The 18,065-nt window shown below is 35.7% G+C and overlaps 1 protein-coding gene across 9 annotated transcripts; it reads right to left on the bottom strand.

The window, feature by feature from the left end:
- Nucleotides 1-3,767: 3,767 nt before the first annotated feature.
- LOC104111577 (DNA topoisomerase 3-beta) lies at nucleotides 3,768-17,364 on the bottom strand. Of its 9 annotated transcripts, none has more exons than XM_009621304.4 (15): nucleotides 17,232-17,364; nucleotides 17,073-17,129; nucleotides 15,777-15,880; nucleotides 13,066-13,159; nucleotides 12,237-12,336; nucleotides 11,430-11,670; nucleotides 10,152-10,314; nucleotides 9,944-10,063; nucleotides 8,747-8,826; nucleotides 7,532-7,810; nucleotides 7,030-7,198; nucleotides 6,404-6,532; nucleotides 6,113-6,325; nucleotides 5,136-5,315; nucleotides 3,768-4,625 (listed from the first exon to the last, which is right to left on the bottom strand). In XM_009621304.4, the coding sequence occupies exons 1-15, from the start codon at nucleotides 17,250-17,252 to the stop codon at nucleotides 3,981-3,983; spliced, it is 2,595 nt and encodes an 864-aa protein (XP_009619599.1). In that variant the 5' UTR covers nucleotides 17,253-17,364; the 3' UTR covers nucleotides 3,768-3,980. The 9 variants fall into 9 exon arrangements, with proteins under 9 accessions (XP_009619599.1, XP_009619600.1, XP_009619601.1 ...); XM_009621305.4 differs by having other exon boundaries at nucleotides 16,027-17,129; nucleotides 17,232-17,305; XM_009621306.4 differs by having other exon boundaries at nucleotides 17,047-17,129; nucleotides 17,232-17,305.
- Between the last annotated feature and the right edge of the window lie 701 nt (nucleotides 17,365-18,065).

The raw sequence follows: 18,065 nt of genomic DNA, 5'->3' as shown, positions 1-18,065 counted from the left end.
AAATGCATAGAAAGGCAATTTCTGGCCTTATATAGTAGCAAATGGACTTGGGAGTGTGACTTTACCTTTAACTTATTGGGTACAATATTCTTAACCCGAGCCCGAAACTATTTATATCTGATAGCCGAAAAAGTGTATAAAACTTGTATAATATTTGTATATAACATACATAATGTATATATATACGAAAAATATATAAATTTTATACATTTTTCGACTATTATTTTTATCGCGACTATACAGTTTCATTTTTTCTAATTTATTCCTAAGGCAGAGTAGGGTCCTTTTGTATAAGGTGACATGATTGGATTCTTTTTCCTTTTTGTCTTTTTTCCTGCTTTATATATGAAAGGAAGTGTAGTGGTTTTAAAATTGGACATAAAAATAATTACAAATAATTGTTCATAATTTGTGAAATTAATAACCTGAAACATAAGGTATATAATCTATTACACTAGGCAAATTTACAGTATAATATAAAATCAATGTATATAAGTTAACCTCTTAACTTGTATATAAATTTTTCAAATTGACTCTTAATAAGAGCATTCGATTTAAGATAAAAGGAATTTAATTTTTTCTTCATTCAACTAGACATGTAGGCCAAGATACAGAGAATTCATCTTTCATTTCCTTTACTTTTTCTGAACATAACCAAACAGAGAGGGAAATTTTTTCAATTTTTTTTTCATCTGGTATCCGATATTGTATTAGAGTTTCTATTTATTCGGATTCGCACAGTATAAGACCCACTAAAAAGGAAATGCTTCCTATTAAGATTTTTTTTTTCATTTTAGAGAATTCGAACTCGAAAGTTGTGATTATTGGTTGGGGATCATATTCTTATTTTTGTTTCTCCTTTTTCTCTCTCAAGTTTCCATAAAAAGGAAAGGAGTTTGCAGATATTGTGAAGCACATTATCCTTTCTTTTGATTTTTTAATCTATTTAAGTATTTAATATTATAATTTCTCTTCACCCAATACTTTCTTTTTCCAAATTGTTGACATAATTATAAGATTCCCATGCTATGTAATGTTACCATCATTTCTTGTCTCAAAATTGGACCACAAGACTCCTCAACATCCATCCAAATAAAATGGAGCTGAAAAAAAGAAATAAAAGAGTCAAGTTGCTTGTTGTGGCATAAATAGAGTTTGAAATAAGATATGCAAATTTAGTTTTTTGGAATTTTTAGCGTAACATTTATCCCATTGTTGATTGAATTAAACATTTCATTAAAATAGTGTTAAGTACTGGTTATCACATGGCAAGATTGTTAACGGTCGTAATTTTATTCATTCTCCGACATTTATATATATCAAACAAATGAATACATGCCATGTCGTCTGGTTGAGTAAATTTTTTTTGATGGCTGATAAATACATGTTGACTTGTAAAATAAGAGAAAACTTTTATTTAGTCCAATACCAACTCGACTAGTTACATAATTAAATTTGACTAATTCTGAATAAATAAAACATAATTAAATTCGACTAATCATTGAGTTCATAAAGAAAAAAAAGTGTAAAGAGAAAATCTGTCACAAGTTCTTATTTTTTTTACTACATTCAAAAAGATAAAGTTATTTTTTATATATTTTGGGCACTTCGCTACTTTGGATTCTCTCTATTAATGCTCTTGACAAATTCTAAGGCCCATGCAAACGATCTACGCAATTGTTTTTTATTAAATTGCACATCTTTTCATCTTCTTGTCAAATAGATTATTATAATTACAAAGGGCATCAAATGATGATTATGATAATATATATGATTAATAAACAGGGCGGAACTAGAGAACGAGGTGCGGGTTCGGTCGAACCCAGTAACTTTGGTATAAACTCTGTATTTATTTTAAAAAATTTATTTAATATGTACAAATTATTAATTTAGAACTCAGTAACTTAAAAGTCCTAAAATTCGGAACTCATAAGTTTCAAATATTAGCTCCGCCTATGTTAATAAAGCCAGTTTTGTTGGATCAAATGACTAAGTTTTGGCATACTAAAATTGGAGAACTTTGAAGAATATAATTAAGTAATACTCGCTCTGTTCCATTATATGTAACAATATTTTTTTTTTGTCTATTTCCAAAAGAAATGACAAACTCTCTAATCCTTTTGCATATTTTCAAAATAAAAGATGAAAGAAAAATGAAGTTTTAGGCTGTGTTTTGAGTGGAGAAAGGTGTTGACTATATAAAAGGCAATGAAATACAAGGTCTTTCATTTTAATTTCCAATTCTAAAGTTTTTACACGCAAAATATAAAAATTACTAAAAATTAATATGAAGTTTAACCCTGTATTCATCTGTTGATTCCTTTTCAAATAAAATATTAGGAAACTTTACGACTCAAATAGTAATGTTAACCTTGAATAGCTTATTAATAAGCTGAAAAAAGATTATTATTTAGATTACTATGGAAATTTGAAAGTGCAATTGTGATGCACGTAAGTTACAGGGTAACAAACAAATTAATATGCTCCTACATATCTTTTTTCCCCTTTGAGTAATTAATTATTTAGAAGAAATTTTGGGTAAATCTATTTTCTATAAAAGCAACATAAACTTTAATCTATTGTTTCATTCTTACTACATATGTAGGATATTGACCGAGAAGAAGAGTTGTGGCAGGATGGATAATATCATTCCGTCCTTTACCAAAAGTATGGAAAAAATTCTAATAAGGAGGAGCGCTTACCCGGGAAACTTCTTATATACTCAACCTTTTAAGAGTGTATAAAATACACCTCTTCATTACTTAGACCATTTTTTTCTCTCAAGTGTATTCACGCACCAATAATAACGTGACATGTGTTATTGACTTCAAAAAACTTGAATTTACAATTATATCCATCTTCTTCATCTTCCCCAAGCTGTACCACCAAGGCTGCCCCCTCCCCCACCACACAAAGTGAGTAATTTTGTACCGGCAACCATGAACCTTTATTTTTAATTTTAATTTTCGAATTATTAGGATAACATTGAATTTCTGCCAACACTACAAGTTAAATATTTTCCCTAAAATTCCTTGTATTTGTATCTTCCCTCTTTTAAATTGACCAACTGATTATATAGTTTGGTTACCAAAATAACAACAGTAAGAACAAAAAAGAACCAAGAACCCAAAATTCCCAACCCATCAATGGCTGAAATAGAAGAAACTCCACAGACCCAATTAGAACCCACAAATTCTCATGAAACACATATGAAGAACTTCACGAACTTTCCCTTTAGCATTTGGCCACCAGGTAGCTCAACTGTGACACCATCATTCAGCGATTCCTACGTTGAATATGAAACTCTGATTTTTTTTTTATCCTCCTTTAAATCTTGGCAAAAATATTTAGTTGTATGGTGGTAGAAGAAGGCGATGGTGCAGTAATGGAAAAAGATGGAAAAGAATGGTGGATTTTTTTTCTTTCTAAAAAATGAAGAAAAGGATTTAGAAAAATGAAAATATGAAAAGGGTGGACAAGTGCCGTCAAAATGTGCCTTAGACACAGAATTTTAATTGTCCGCTCGCCTCTTATGAGTGAAAAATATGTGAGTGAGTGACACGTAATCAAAAAGGTGTGTTTTCGACGCACTTTTAAAAAATCGGGTGTGTAAAAGATTACCCGTGAAAAAAAGTGTGTAGCAAGGATTTGATGCAAGTTTGATGGGTAAACTATGTATTCTGACATTTTTAGCCTATCATTTCCTGTATACTCATCTCCTAAACTTGAAATGGATGGTTCTAATTCAGTCGCGTTACACTAAAGAATTTTGAACAAACAGAAAGGAGGCTTGATATTAATTTAAGGCTCACTCAAGCTGACACAGAAACAATAAAACCGGACCAAAATCAAGCATCATTCGAGTTGGTACAATGCTTTGAAAAACAGCATATGTTCCTACTTCTACAAAATGAAAACAAATATATGAGGAAAATCAAAATCATAATACAAGAATTCTACTAGGATTATAGAACATCGCTTTAGAAATCTCGGAAACTCATTTTAGGATCTTGTTGTTTGTTGTTGCCCCGTCCTCTTCCTCGATAACCTCCCCTTCCTTTTCCTCTACCTCGTCCTCTCCTTCCATGCCTAGAAAATGATCTTCCGTGTTTCATTTCCACGAGTGAATGCAGCAGCTCGTCGCAGAGAATACATCCCTTGTGGAGCGTCGCTCCATCTTTTAAGGGAGTTGTTTTCTTGTTGAAATCGACTTCTATGATAGTTGAGTCGCATTCAGGACACTTATCTTGAGTTGTAGAAATCCGATGAGCACCTTCAGGCAAGGACACAAGGCAATTGCACATGTTGCAGTAAAGCCTCCATTTTGGTGCACTGACGGGATCAAGAACAAGTGTACCGCTGCATTCTGGGCAAGCACAAACGCCTTGCGCAATCACAGAATGCGGACATGTGGGATGTGGACAGAGGAAGCAAGGCATTCCAACTCCCTTCCCCAACTTGGAAGAATCACCAGTTTTAGGAGCACCAAAAAATGTATCGATGCCTTCAAATGGGGGACAGTTGTAGCAATAAGGACACAGAGGGAATGACTTGCCTTCTGGACCTGGCATGATACATAATAACAGCTCGAAATTATCCAGAGGGCAAGTAAGCTCCTTGTACAGCTGAAACAAAGTAAAAGAAGTTTTATATTTAGTCGTAAAATTTGATTTTAAGCCATACAATAAGCGCTAATTGAAAGAAAACTCTTTCTGTAAAAGAATGCTACAAGGGTAATTCTCGAGAACAAAGGGAAACACAGACAAAAGTTATAGCTCACTGGGGTTTGGCACGACACGTCAAATAAGCTGAAGTTATTTACTCAATGCATTTTCTTTCCGCAATAAGCGTTGGGGCCAAGACAGTCTATTATCGCAAGAATATCTCTCTCTATATATATATGCATGCACACAAGAAAACTAATTCATCGACTTACCAAAACTAAAAAGAAAAACCGTAAAATCGTTAAGTTCTATTATTGAGATGAATAAGCGTGATAACCATACGATATAAATTCACTGATTGAGATACTGCCAACTTCTCGAATTTCACCATAAAAGGGCATAATTAATACTTAGTTTTTCCTTTCTAATTTTACTAGGGTCAGAAGTAACTTTATAACAATAAATATTTACCTTAACAGTACCCTTCTGAGGTACGTAATAAACTTCCTCACATGTACCACAGTACAGTCGAGGTGGCTGAGTAGATATGTATTTCATATACCGCAAGCATTTGCCACATTTGCTAAGGAGGCGTCCAGAGTCAGAGAGTGGAGAAAATTGTGCTTCAAATAATGCATCCATATTTTCAATCTACACATAGCCAGACTCGAGGCTCAGTGGATAAATAGCAATTAAAGAATTTATGGGCTGAACATGAGTGAAAAATGGGATAAAGTGCAGAACATGCTTCAGAACTTTTTTACCCTCTTCTAAGCTAGATTCTAGTGCCAGTAGCAGTAATTTATCCAGAATTTTGATTTAGACTGTTAAGTGTTACTTTAACTTAATTTTTGAAGAACTTTCTTATACCCAAAGTGAAGGGGAACCTTGGTGTAACTGGTAAGGGTGCTGCCGTGTGATCAGGAGGTCACGGGTTCAACCCGTGGAAACAGCCTCTTGCAGAAATGCAGGGTAAGGGTGCATACAATAGACCCTTGTGGTTCAGCCCTTCCCCGGACCCCGCACATAGCGGGAGCTTAGTGGACCAGGCTGCCCTTTTTTTTTTTTCCCTTATACCCAAAGCACTCATTTCTACGCATCTATGTGATATTACTTCATGTCCAGTAACTTTCAGGATAAGCAGCATCAGGAACCAGCAGGGAATATCCACAACTGTGAGGTGATATTTGCATCACTAGTTTTTAAAAGAGGTACTTGGGAGCTCATGATTAAGTTTTTTTCTTTCTTGTAAGTATGATTAAGTTGTTTATCAGTGAACATCAGCTTGTTACAAAGTCAGGGAAGAAAGAAAGCATCATTAGCTATTTGTGAACATCAGCTTGTTACGAGTTTGGGAATAAAGAAAGCAGCATCAGCCATCATTTAAGAGAGATCATGTAAAACCATTTTCCATGGCAGCAGAGGGAATATAGCTTAATATCTTATACCTGCTTAACAAAATAACTGAACTTCCTTCGGAATTGATCTAGTACATGCTGCACAACCATGGAATGATCTGCTTGACCTTTAGCTACCAAAGTGATCTGATGCTCAATGAAACTTCGTATGTCAGGCAAACAGAGATCAGAATCTATGCATTGGTACCCTCTTATCAAGCTGATGCCCAGAGGAGTTGGAACCAATCTTCGCCCAGCTTGTACCTGCAATTTGAACTGGCCAAACTCAGACGCCTAATTTCTACAGCAGGCAGAAACGGAAAACAATGCATATAGCAAAACCTGGACATAGTTGCGTTCGCATATGTTGTTAATATGCACAGAGATTGACGCGTCTGTTCCAATACCATGTTTCTCCATCAAAGAGATCAGCTCACTTTCGTTGAGGTAATCTGGAGGTGAAGTATTCCCCTAAAAGTTTCAAAGCAAAAACAACCAAAGTAAAACGAAGCTAAAATGGGAAACCCCTCGCCATATGCACGTAATCGTCTTAAAATATAGCACACTGTACATTCTGAATTTAAATACTGAACCTACAGGCGCATTCATTATGGACGACAAGCTTCGCAAATAAGCTTTCGGCAAAAAACACTTAAGACTATTTCTGTTTGCTAATACAACGTGTTTAGTCAATTATTTCTATTAGTTAATACAGCATGTTCAGTCAAATTCTAGCAGAAGAAAAAATAAAGTGGCCGGTAAAATGGAGCAGAATGGATACTGAGAATTCAGATAACAAACACCAACTAGCCTGGGATTGAGGCATAGTTGTTGCCTTTGTTGTCTTGAACCAAAACAATCAATAATGGGACAATTAGTACTAGTGTACTACTGAAGTACAAAGACTGTCACTTTACTCCAGAACTGAACAACAAATGAGAAGTTCAATTTGACAGATTATGTGATACCTCATCTAGATCAACTTTAGAAATCTCTATTTTCTCTCCTTCAGCAAAATCAGGAAGATTCTTCTCACTAACAGCCAGCCATGGCATAATAGAGGTGAATCCTTTGACTGTGACAAGCTGCCCTATGCACTGAAATTGCTCTCCGCCACTTTCAAATTCAACGTTTATCCTGAGAAGATATCAAATTGTACATATGACTTAACTTCTCAGCCAGAAATTAAGTATCTTGAAAGACAACTAGATTAATAGTGCCAAGATTCGAATTGTCAGTAACAGTCCTCTGCCCTTTGCACGTATTGTGCTAGTAACAAGAGAAAATCGCCTAAAAGCTATATTTGAATCTGAAATCTATAATATGAAGACATAAAAGAGCTGCTTGACATGATCTAGGAAGAAACCAGGATTAGAGTTACCCAAAGTCGTGGATTAGTTAAAGGATATGTAAGATAAGCCCAAAGCAAGAGGAGTTACGAAGACGTCCATCAAGAAATAAAAATTCAACCTTCTATATTTGCAATCGGGAGAGAGAGTTCCCAGAAAATGCTGGCAGATGTACTGGTACAGTTTCCATGCATCATTCCCCAAACTATCCTCACTAGCTGAACGCATTGGAGTTATTGGAGGATGATCACCTGCATCAGTTCCTGCCCGCGGCTTATTATAACTTTCAGTTAAAAGCTTTTGCGCATAACCCCCAAATGCAGGATTATGCACCAATGCTACCAGTGTTCCTTTGAAGTCAAAGGAAGAAGGATATGCTGTGCTCTCTGTACGTGGATAGCTGAAGTAATGAAAAGAAGAAATAAGCCAAAAAGAAAAAGGATGATTTTGTAAACTGCACTGGAAGTTCAAGAAGTACAATGTTTTTTAATGCCAAACTCATATATGAGCTTAGTATTACATGCAAAGTCAGACAAGAGTTCACTGAAAGGAAACTGGAAATTTGAATTTCCAATTGAGGAATTGAACAGGTTTGGTATAAAAATAAAACGAACTGTAAATGCGCACTATTTAATTCATCAACAAAGGGTAAATGAGCACTTCTTTGTACCTTCTCTGATTGTTAATTTTTAATTCTCTCTATAAAGGATTGCACCCCTCAGTAAGTTCTTCTGAATTTTCTCTTACCAATTAAAAATCATTTTAACATCATCAAAATTTTCTTTTATCAGTCAAAGCTGAGGTTTTGCTAATGAAAAGAACAGAAGGAAACATGCACCAAGCTAGTGCAAAATACAGCAAAAAGAAGACAAAAACATAGACTTAAGCACGCTCTCTTCATTAGTCCAATTAGGAAAGTATAATATGTGAAGACTGCAAGATTGCAAGAGAGCAAGACAAGAATGCAGACAAATGAACCATATCGATGTTCTGAAATACACCAAAACCCACCATTTTATGAAAAGTAAAATTAGAACTTAGCCACTTTCATCAGTTCCATAGGTACACTTGTGCTACAGCAAAGTTATTAGATACTTCTAGTGCAGTATTAAACTTTAAACTAACATTAGTGCATTACGGAACTCAATCACTCAGTATTAATACAACATAAGCGAAGTTCAATGAGCAAGTAATCCCATACGTACATGTTCTTGTATTCAGAAGAGAAAGGACAGTTTATTAAGACATCCTCAACCAAGAAAATTGAGTGAAAATATTAAACACAAAAGTTCAGAGATGTGAGAGAACACAACAGTCAGAGAACAGACAGTAAAACCTGACAAAACCTTGAGTGTACAGGCGCTCAGCCAATTGCATAGTTAGCTGGGGACCAAAGCCCAGTGCACTTGAAGCTACCTGGAATTGGTAAAAATCAGAACCAGAAGATTTAAATCCAAAGTAAGTGTAAGGAAAATACATTTAAATCATAAAAAGAATCATGTAAATCATAAGTCTCAAGGGTTCATAGTTTTATTGACTTAAGTACGATGTTCTAGACAGATTACAAAATATTGACCCCTATACATGAAAATCCAAAAGATGGAACTTCGTTGCTTGAACACATAAAGGGCATCTAATTACTTGAAAGTCTAGAGCAGAGAAGATGGCAACATAGGCAACATCACGAACAATGACTCCAGGTAGAAACAGTTTTAGATTACACATTCTCCATAATTGCAATAAAAGGAAACATTTCTACATTCACCTGGGAGTTACAATGTTAATAAGGTGCAGATGTAGATTGTAGACCACTTCAAACGCATAGAAGATTAATTAGCATGAAGTGATTGGGATGCTACTTAAGATACGAATTTTGACAGGTCAACACTCATAAAAACATGCATAGGCACACATTTAAAAAGGCTTGCTTGCAATCCACACCCTTGACAAGTTGGCTTCTTTGTGCAAATTATCCAGTATTTTAACAAATATGAAACCCCAAAACTCTATAAAAGAATCTCTTAGGCCACAGTAATGGAGGTCTGAATCTTAATGGATTCAGATTAACAAATGAGGAATGGAGGCCACAGTATTTTAACAAATGAGGTCTGAATCTTAGGCCACCTTGTAGCTAATGATAGTGGGCAAGATAACAAGTTGTTGGTGCCAAAAGTGGAAGGAGCGTGGAAGGAGCAACAAATAAAAGTTATGCATTTCACTTTCAGAACAGCCAAGATTGCTAGCACCACATCTGAAGGTGTGTAACTGGTGAATTTTTTGAGCACCAAAGACTATTTTGGCAAACTTAGTTTCATATATTTGGTTCAGAAGTCCGAAAAAATCTTGGTTGAATTCTCTCCTGACAATTTTTAAGCATGTAGCGTGCTTTAATGAATAAAATACATCAATGAGGAAATCTATCCAAGACAATTTGTTTTCTTTTGGTATACCAAAAACAAAGCCAGAAATCTAAGTATCTCTCAATAAATTGGAAGCCCAAGTATAAAATTGGTAGAAAGCCTAAATTACCAACCTTTAGAAGATTTACTGTGTTTAGACCCGAAGGACGACCTTTAGATTCCAGCTTTTCTGATACACGAACAACTCTCATAGTCCCGTCCTCCATTAGTCTATTCCGAAACATTGCAGCAACCTATCAATTGAAAAGGTATTAGCAACAGAGGCATGGACTTGACATCTTGGGACAAAACCTCTCAAAAGGCCAAACATGAGGAACTTACATCAGCATCAAACAACCTGCCACGTTCCCATTCTAATTTGAGTTCATACCCCTTGTACATTATGTATGGATGCAGCATCCAAAACTTTTCGGGCTTGAACATAGCAATTTGCAGGTAACGATCCACACAAAATCCAAGAGTAGGAGTTTGACATGGACCATAGCTGAAATTATAAAGAAGATGTGTGTTCCATTTGAAAGGAGATAATTTTGATAATATACTGCTAAAGAGTAATTTGTAGTAAAAAAGAGGAAAGGAGCAAGAAAAGAAAATTGACTTGTAAAAGCAATTCCTCATGATGGTTCACATTAGTACGAACTATGAAACTGACAGAGACTTGTGGAGCAGCATAAGAAAGTTGAAGAATGGGTATATAATAGCAAGTCATAACTCGTAAAGAACAAGGTTGTGTTTAATAGAAGTTATCCACCAGTATGTATGATTTAAGTACAATTGAAGACTAGACAGATAGTGCTAATAACCATAGGAAAGATAAGGGATTAATTTCATAAATGATCACTCAACTTTCATTTTATCACACTAAAGTTACTAAACTATTTTTTGTAAGGAAAAAGTCATTCAACTTTGCCTAGCATCACGTAGGAAGTCAGTAGCCTAATTTTTGTAATAAAAAATTATTTTACTTTGCCAAAGTATCATATATGGTCACTAATTATAATCACACAAGGAGGTGCAACCACTAGTGACTGATATTAAGCAAAATTGAGAGAATGTTACGAGAAAATAGTTTAATGACTTCAGTGATACTTAGGTAAAGTTGAGTAATTTTTTCATTACAAAAAATAATTTAGTGATTTTGGTGCAATAAAGTGAAGTTGAATGACCATCCCTGTAATTAACCCAAAATGACCATCCATGTAATTAGCCAAAAATGACCATCCGTGTTATTAACCCAAACGAAAAGGGGAAAAAGGTTAAAGCCAGATTATCATGCTATCTAAACAATCAACACATAAACCTGAAGAATACAATGTGGGAGCTCTTCTGTGACACATGGCAGAAAGCTTGTCATTTGAAAGGACATAACATGTTCAAGACCCCACAATCAGCATAGAGCAGAAGCTACAGCAGCTATGACAACAAGCAAAGAATTTTCAACAGACATGACGATAAGCAAATCAATAGCTATGACGATAGGCAAAGCATTTACGATTATGCTAAGCAATTTCTCTAAATCATACATGAAAAGTTCAGTTAAAAGAATAAAGGTACAATGTGATAGGCAAACAGTAGGAAGAAGGTGGCGAGAGAACCAACGAGATAACCCTTGCATCAAGATTTCCATATTTCCCATTGAAATAGCTAGTCTGGAAACGTGTAAATGCAACTCCAACTTTCAAATCAATCTCTTGACGTGCATCTACTGCCAATGCCTCATCTCTGTTGGGTTCAACAAGGCTGCTCATTGCCTTCAGAATATCTTTTTCAGTAACAGATGAGAATCGAGCCCGGTATATTCTTCTACCATCATTTGTGTGAAATCCAGTGCACTCTATGACTAAACCAATAAGTATAAAAGCAAGAAGAAAGATTATGATAAAGAAAATTTAAAACTTAAAGAACTAAAGCAACCTCACAAAGATTCAAAAGGTGGATTATTGGAAGTTCTATCAAGTGATATTGGTGCAGAGTGAAGTTCATCAGTTTTTGTACAAATAGACATATATACTCATATCGTAGAATATTTGGCGGTTTTATTTGGCATTTTGAATAAGAATGATTCAAAGTAGAGTGTGATTGCCTATTCCGCTTCCTCTCACTATCTCTAAATACCACTTATTAACTGCTACAATTCAACTCTGTTCCAGCAGCACATTCCACCTAGTCTCTCTATCTGTACTTTTTTCTCTCACATTTTTCTACTTCTCCCCTCTTCCCACTCTTTCCCACTAAATATCTACCATATCAGTTAAGCAAACTATGTTTAAGTCTCTATATTCTCATTCCTCTGAGGAATGGCCATGAGCTTGACACGTTTATCCCTAGCCCAGTCAATCTATGAGCTTCTCCATTGTGGTACGTCCTTAGCTGCAGTTAAATAATAATGTCACGATCAAACATTACCTTCAAAGCATATATTTTCTCCTTCACGATCACAATCCAACCATAGTACCAGATGTGAACAACCACGAGCTTCCTGGCTTAGATGCCTACAAATATGAGCCTTGTATCCGGAGGGTCAGTCAGCACTTGCTATTTAAACATGAAAACAAATAAAAATCCAGATCAACAAAACAAGATGCAAGAGAAACTTACATAATAAAATTAACTGACTTTATGTTTGACAGATACTACATACAGTATTTCTCGAACCAGATAAACTTCTGGTCGATAAAGAGACGAATCCTACATTGTCTCTCCCTTGTGTCAAGAATTTCAGCGGCTATTAAGACTACATTAACGATTGTCTACTTCTAATGAAAGCGATCTGAGTTTCAGTCACGGGCACGTTGATCAACCTCTTCATTCTGCGTAAGTAGTTTGACAATGATTTTGTTAAGGTATCAAATTTCTTCCCAGTTCTATTGCCCCAATTAAGAAAAAGCCATGAGTAAGAACACCACATAATCCTCATAAAAGTTGTAAGGGAATTTTTAGTTGAGAAATTAGCACAAGTTTTAAGTTCATACAAATATGTCAAGACGTATCAATGACCCAATTTTGTTACAGGATAATTGGGGGAAAAAGATACTTTTGTATCCACTTTTATTTTTATGATCCCAGCAATTCTGGAAGTGAAAAAGAAAGACAAATTTTCCCTAACACGGAGCGATTTATAATACTTGAAACGAAGGTAGTGAGGTTGTATAGAGATAGCCAGAAATATGATAAAAGCCATTCAAAAGGAAAAATCTCTGTAACTTTAATATATAGGAACAAGGATTAGTACCACCTTTGGGTTTGATTCCTTCTTAAGTATCGGTGCCTGGAAAAGATCTGAAGGATTTGTATTTGCCCAATCTTGAAAAGCGGCTGGAAAATCTACACTAGATTATCAGAAACAGAACATTCAGATTGAATACTGAACTAATCAAGTAATTGTGGCTTTAAATATAAAGTAAAGAATTGCTGGCAGATCAAGCAACGGACTCACTATACCACTTGTTTGAAACTATAACATAACATACAGGACAAAGAAAAGTTTTCAAACATATACCACGAAGAAAATCTTACTGATTTATGAAAATCTTACAGTATGCAGAGATAATGAAGTACTTTTGCTCCCTGCTAAGATAAAGCCAAATGACAAAAATATCCCACTTGAAAATCCTAGGATAACGCTCTAAATGATCCCTTTTCTTTGGTGGAGTACGCAGTTTACATCACGGTTCTGGAGGGCCGCACATCATGAATTGGGTACTCGAGTAGAGTTGAGCGCAGCATTTCACCCTCAGACGGACGGACAGTCCGAGTGCACTACTCAGATATTAGAGGATATGCTACGCGTGTGTGTGATGGAGTTTGGAGGTTCATAGGATCAATTCTTTTTACTTGCGGAGTTTGCCTACAACAACAGTTATCCGTCGAGCATCCAGATGGCACCGTATGAGGCTCTACATGGTAGGCGGTGTTGGTCTCCAGTGGGTTGGTTCGAGCCGAGCGAGGCTAGGTTATTGGGTACAAACTTGGTTCAGGATTCTCAGGAGAAGGTTAATGTGATTCAGGATCGACTTCGCACAGCCCAGTCCAGATAGAAGAGTTATGCTGATCGGAAGGTTCGTGATGCCGCATTCATGGTTGGAGAGCGGGTCCTGCTCCGGGTGTCACCCATGAAAGGTGTTATGAGGTTCGAAAAGAAGGGCAAGATGAGCCCGAGGTTTATCGGCCCATTCGAGGTGTTGCGGCATGTTGGAGATGTTGCTTATGAGCTTGCCTTGCCTCCCAGTCTTGGAGGGGTTCATCCAGTATTCCATGTTTCTATGCTTCGAAAGTATCATGGCGATCCATCTCATGTGTTGGATTTCAGCTCAGTCCAGTTGGATAAGGATTTATCTTATGTTGAGGAGCCGGTGGCTATTTTGGACAGGCAGGTTCGAAAGCTAAGGTCGAAGAACATTGCATCCTTGAAGGTTCAGTGGAGGGGTCAGCCGGTCGAGGAGATGACTTGGGAGACCGAGCGATATGCACAGCCGTTATCCTCATCCTTTCATCACTTCAGGTATGTCTGTATACCTGTTCGAGGACGAACGATTATTTTAAGAGGGGGAGGATGTAACGGCCGAGCCAGTCGTTTTGAGAGTAATAGCCCGGATACCCTGTTTACTGCTTCCACCGTATCGTTTACTACTTATGTGACTTGCCGAGTGGTTTTGTTTGTGGTTTCGAAGTGGTTTGGGACACTTAATACCTAAAATGGAAGCTTAAGTTCTAGGATTTTGACCGTAGTTGGAACTGTGTCAAGACGACTCCGGAATGGAGTTTCGTCGGTTCGGTTAGCTCCGTTGGGTGATTTTAGATTAAGGAGCGTGTTCAGATTGTGTTTTGGAGGTCTGTAGCTGAATTAGGGTTGAAATGGCGAAAGTTGAATTTTTGGGAAGTTTGTCCGGAAGTGGACTTCCTCTTTTGCTGTAATTCCGAATGCTTCATAGAGGTCTTATCGACAAGAAGAAAGATGAACATGTTACACATGGAATATTATTACTTTTTTATAACCGTGTATTTTACTTAGTAGACAGTTATTCTGGTTATTCATTAGAGTAAATTAAAGGCTAAATCTATAAAGCAACTAAGAGGGCAAGCGAACAGGCTACATAATATCTACGAGGTTAGGCAATACAAAGCCACAAGGACACATTGTTAGCACTCTATTCTCCATGGTTCTACATCTACATCTGACTCCTAATTGAGGAGCCAAAAGGGGTGGCATCACGAAAAGGAATAACTAAGCATTTTCTTTCCTTGAACATCAGAAATTTCCAAGAGTATCATTTTTGTGGTTACCTCAACATTGACTTGAATTGCTTCTATCTATATTACCATTCACTGAAACAGAAGGTGCCCCTTCGTCAATGCATACTAGTATTTTATATTTGACAGAGTGTCTCATTTTTCAAAAGGTAATGCTTCACAGAGACCAATGAGTAGCAGTCAGTCGTAGACAGAGGCAGATTTGAACTTTAAATATTCATTTTGAATCAATCAATAAACTATGCCTCAATTCCAAACTATCTATATGAATCCTCTATATCCATTTTGCTCTATTTGGGCCCATTTCATCTGTCGTGTAGCTCATGCATAGGATAGCACATCCTAATGAATTCTATTTGCAAATGATTCATCAATTTTACATTCAACTACCTCAAGAGGCTCTCAACTACCCCAAAAGAGGGTATTTCCAGAAGAGGCTCTCGTTGCGACTAACTTGACCAATTTTGCCTCACCAAAAAGCAGGCTCAGACACCTTTTTTAGTTGGGGCAGGAGCTCAAGGGAAATGAAGTGAGCAAACATCAAACTGGAAAAATTGAAACAAAGTCACCAAATATCAACGGGGAACATAACAATATGGGGGCATCGATTGAACAAACATATTTATAAGCAGCAACTAATTGAACCAAATAACACATCAAAACGAATGATCCTTATGTTTTGGGATAACAGGAAACCTGAAAACATGACCAATTACTGAAGTTACTCTATAATGTGCACGTGATCCAAGAAACATCCCATCAAACTCATGGACTTCTGTACTTGCCCTTCGTGTTGATATCTGCGACAAAATGTATAACAGAATCGCACGAACACCCGAAGTTCATGAATTAATGAAAGAAGACAAATTAGTCGCTGGTGTAAATATAACAGATTTTCAGAGAAGAAACAGTGAAAGGAACCAGACTTAATTTGGTAAGAGCATACTTCTATTTCAAGAATGTTAGCAGCCAACCAAAGGCAATGAGGAAAACCAACCAGCAGGGTAAAAGCATACTTCTATCTCAACACATTTACATGAAGTACAAGAATCTGAAGCAGCATATCCACCAAATTGGTGCTTTCATAAGAGAATAAAACATGTTAGAAAACTATAATATATTATTAGAAACTCAGCATGACTCTTGCAAATTCTTTTAAGATTGATAAAAGTGAGGGGGTCAGTTCCTGAAAAAGGTAGCATGCACTTCGGACTTGTAAACAACATGAAAGATGCCACAACTCCACCAATGCAGTAGTTCTTGTTGTTAAAGTAGACCGTGAGCCGAGTACCATTACCAATTCTTTTCTCTAATAAAAACATTGTAGTTGATGCCTGAGAAAACCGTTAAAATCCATTTTCAAATCATTCATTTGATACTTTTAACCCAATGTTGCAAACGTCCTCTTTCCTTGTTCTTTTTTCTTTTCCTTACAAGCACTTTCCCTTAGTCTTCTTCGTCCCTTAGAAAACAAGAATAGTGACTATTCCACTTGCAACAAATCCCCCCCCCCCCCCCCAAAAAAACCTTACTTGTCCAGTCTGAAATTTGAGATAATCACATTCCTACCAGTTGATATATTAAAGCGTTGCTTATAGAGTAAAGGGTCAAAATGCCTGAGGAAAAGAATGGCAATAATATAGCAGTAACTTCTTCTTTAAAATGTTTTCTTTCACTTCAATCAACCAAAATATTTTATAATTTTGCATTCAATCTTGGATTGAAAACAAAACAATAACTAACCATACCACATTCAGCATAAAAACAACTATGACTATCCAACAACTAACAAGCAAGCAATAGGAGAAGTGTAAAAAACATTTCTTTATGGAAAAAAAAAAATCACATCAGTTTTTCAAGGGGAAAAAAAAAGAACGGAATTTGCTACTTCTGAGAAGCAGAAAATTGATCCAAGACTAACATAAGATTTCAAAAAGAAAAAAAAGAACAAAAATAAAAATCAGACCCAGAAAAAGAGACAGGAACATATACTTGAGCACCAGATAAAACTGAGGCAATCGATAAAGCAATACTAGGCTTCTCTGCTACCTGTAAATGTAAAATTCCCCAAATACTCAGTCAAGAATCTTAAATAAATGGAATTAAAAAATTTAATAGTAATGATGAATTTAAGGGTACAAATAAACTTACCATGAGAACTTTTGGAGCCATTTTTTGCAGCAAATATTTCTGAAGCGAAAGGGTTCTTTTTAGTTTTTACATTACGTAGAATAGAATGGTAGCCGTAGATCTCAAAGGAGATATCTGAGCCGTAGCTTTCATCTGCTTAGCTAAAAATAAAAAATAAAAAATAAATATATATATATATATACAGCTTTGTAAAATTTTGGAGAAAATGGTCCGACATTAGTCCCTTATGTTTGGACATTTATTAAATACTATGTGGAGCACTATGTATTCAAACCCGGTGATTAAAATTGGGAAAATGACATTGTATAGCCGCTCTCAACATAATAGTCGAAAAGATATATATTTTGTATATATATATTCTGTATGTTATATACAAAAATTATACAAATTTTATATACTTTTTTGGCTACCGGATATATATATATTCTGTATGTTATATACAAAAATTATACAAATTTTATATACTTTTTCGGCTACCGAATATAAATAGTTTCTGACGCGAGCTAAAAATCATAATACCGTGCAGATTATCCCCATAACAGAGTGGTATATATTTTTTGTGCCCATTTTTTTCCTTTGTTACGAAAATAAACTTATTTGATTTTCTGTACATTGCAGTTGATATTTTTACCCTTTCATTCTTCTTATGTTTCATTTTCCAACTCATTTTTTTCACCAAGAAAATGAAAGTTCTTCAATTTTGGAGGCTTTAAATTCTTGTTTAGTGATTGAAATTCGAAATTAACCGTTGTCTAAAATTAAAATCGTTTGAGTGGTGAATATTTATGTTTAAATTTTTAGTCCAAACACCAATTTAGTGATTTGCTTTAAGAA

This window comes from Nicotiana tomentosiformis, chromosome 9, assembly GCF_000390325.3.
Source record: "Nicotiana tomentosiformis chromosome 9, ASM39032v3, whole genome shotgun sequence".
Taxonomy (NCBI): Eukaryota; Viridiplantae; Streptophyta; class Magnoliopsida; order Solanales; family Solanaceae; genus Nicotiana; species Nicotiana tomentosiformis.
Note: the sequence above shows the minus strand (reverse complement) of the source record. Positions and strands in the feature narration are given on the sequence as shown.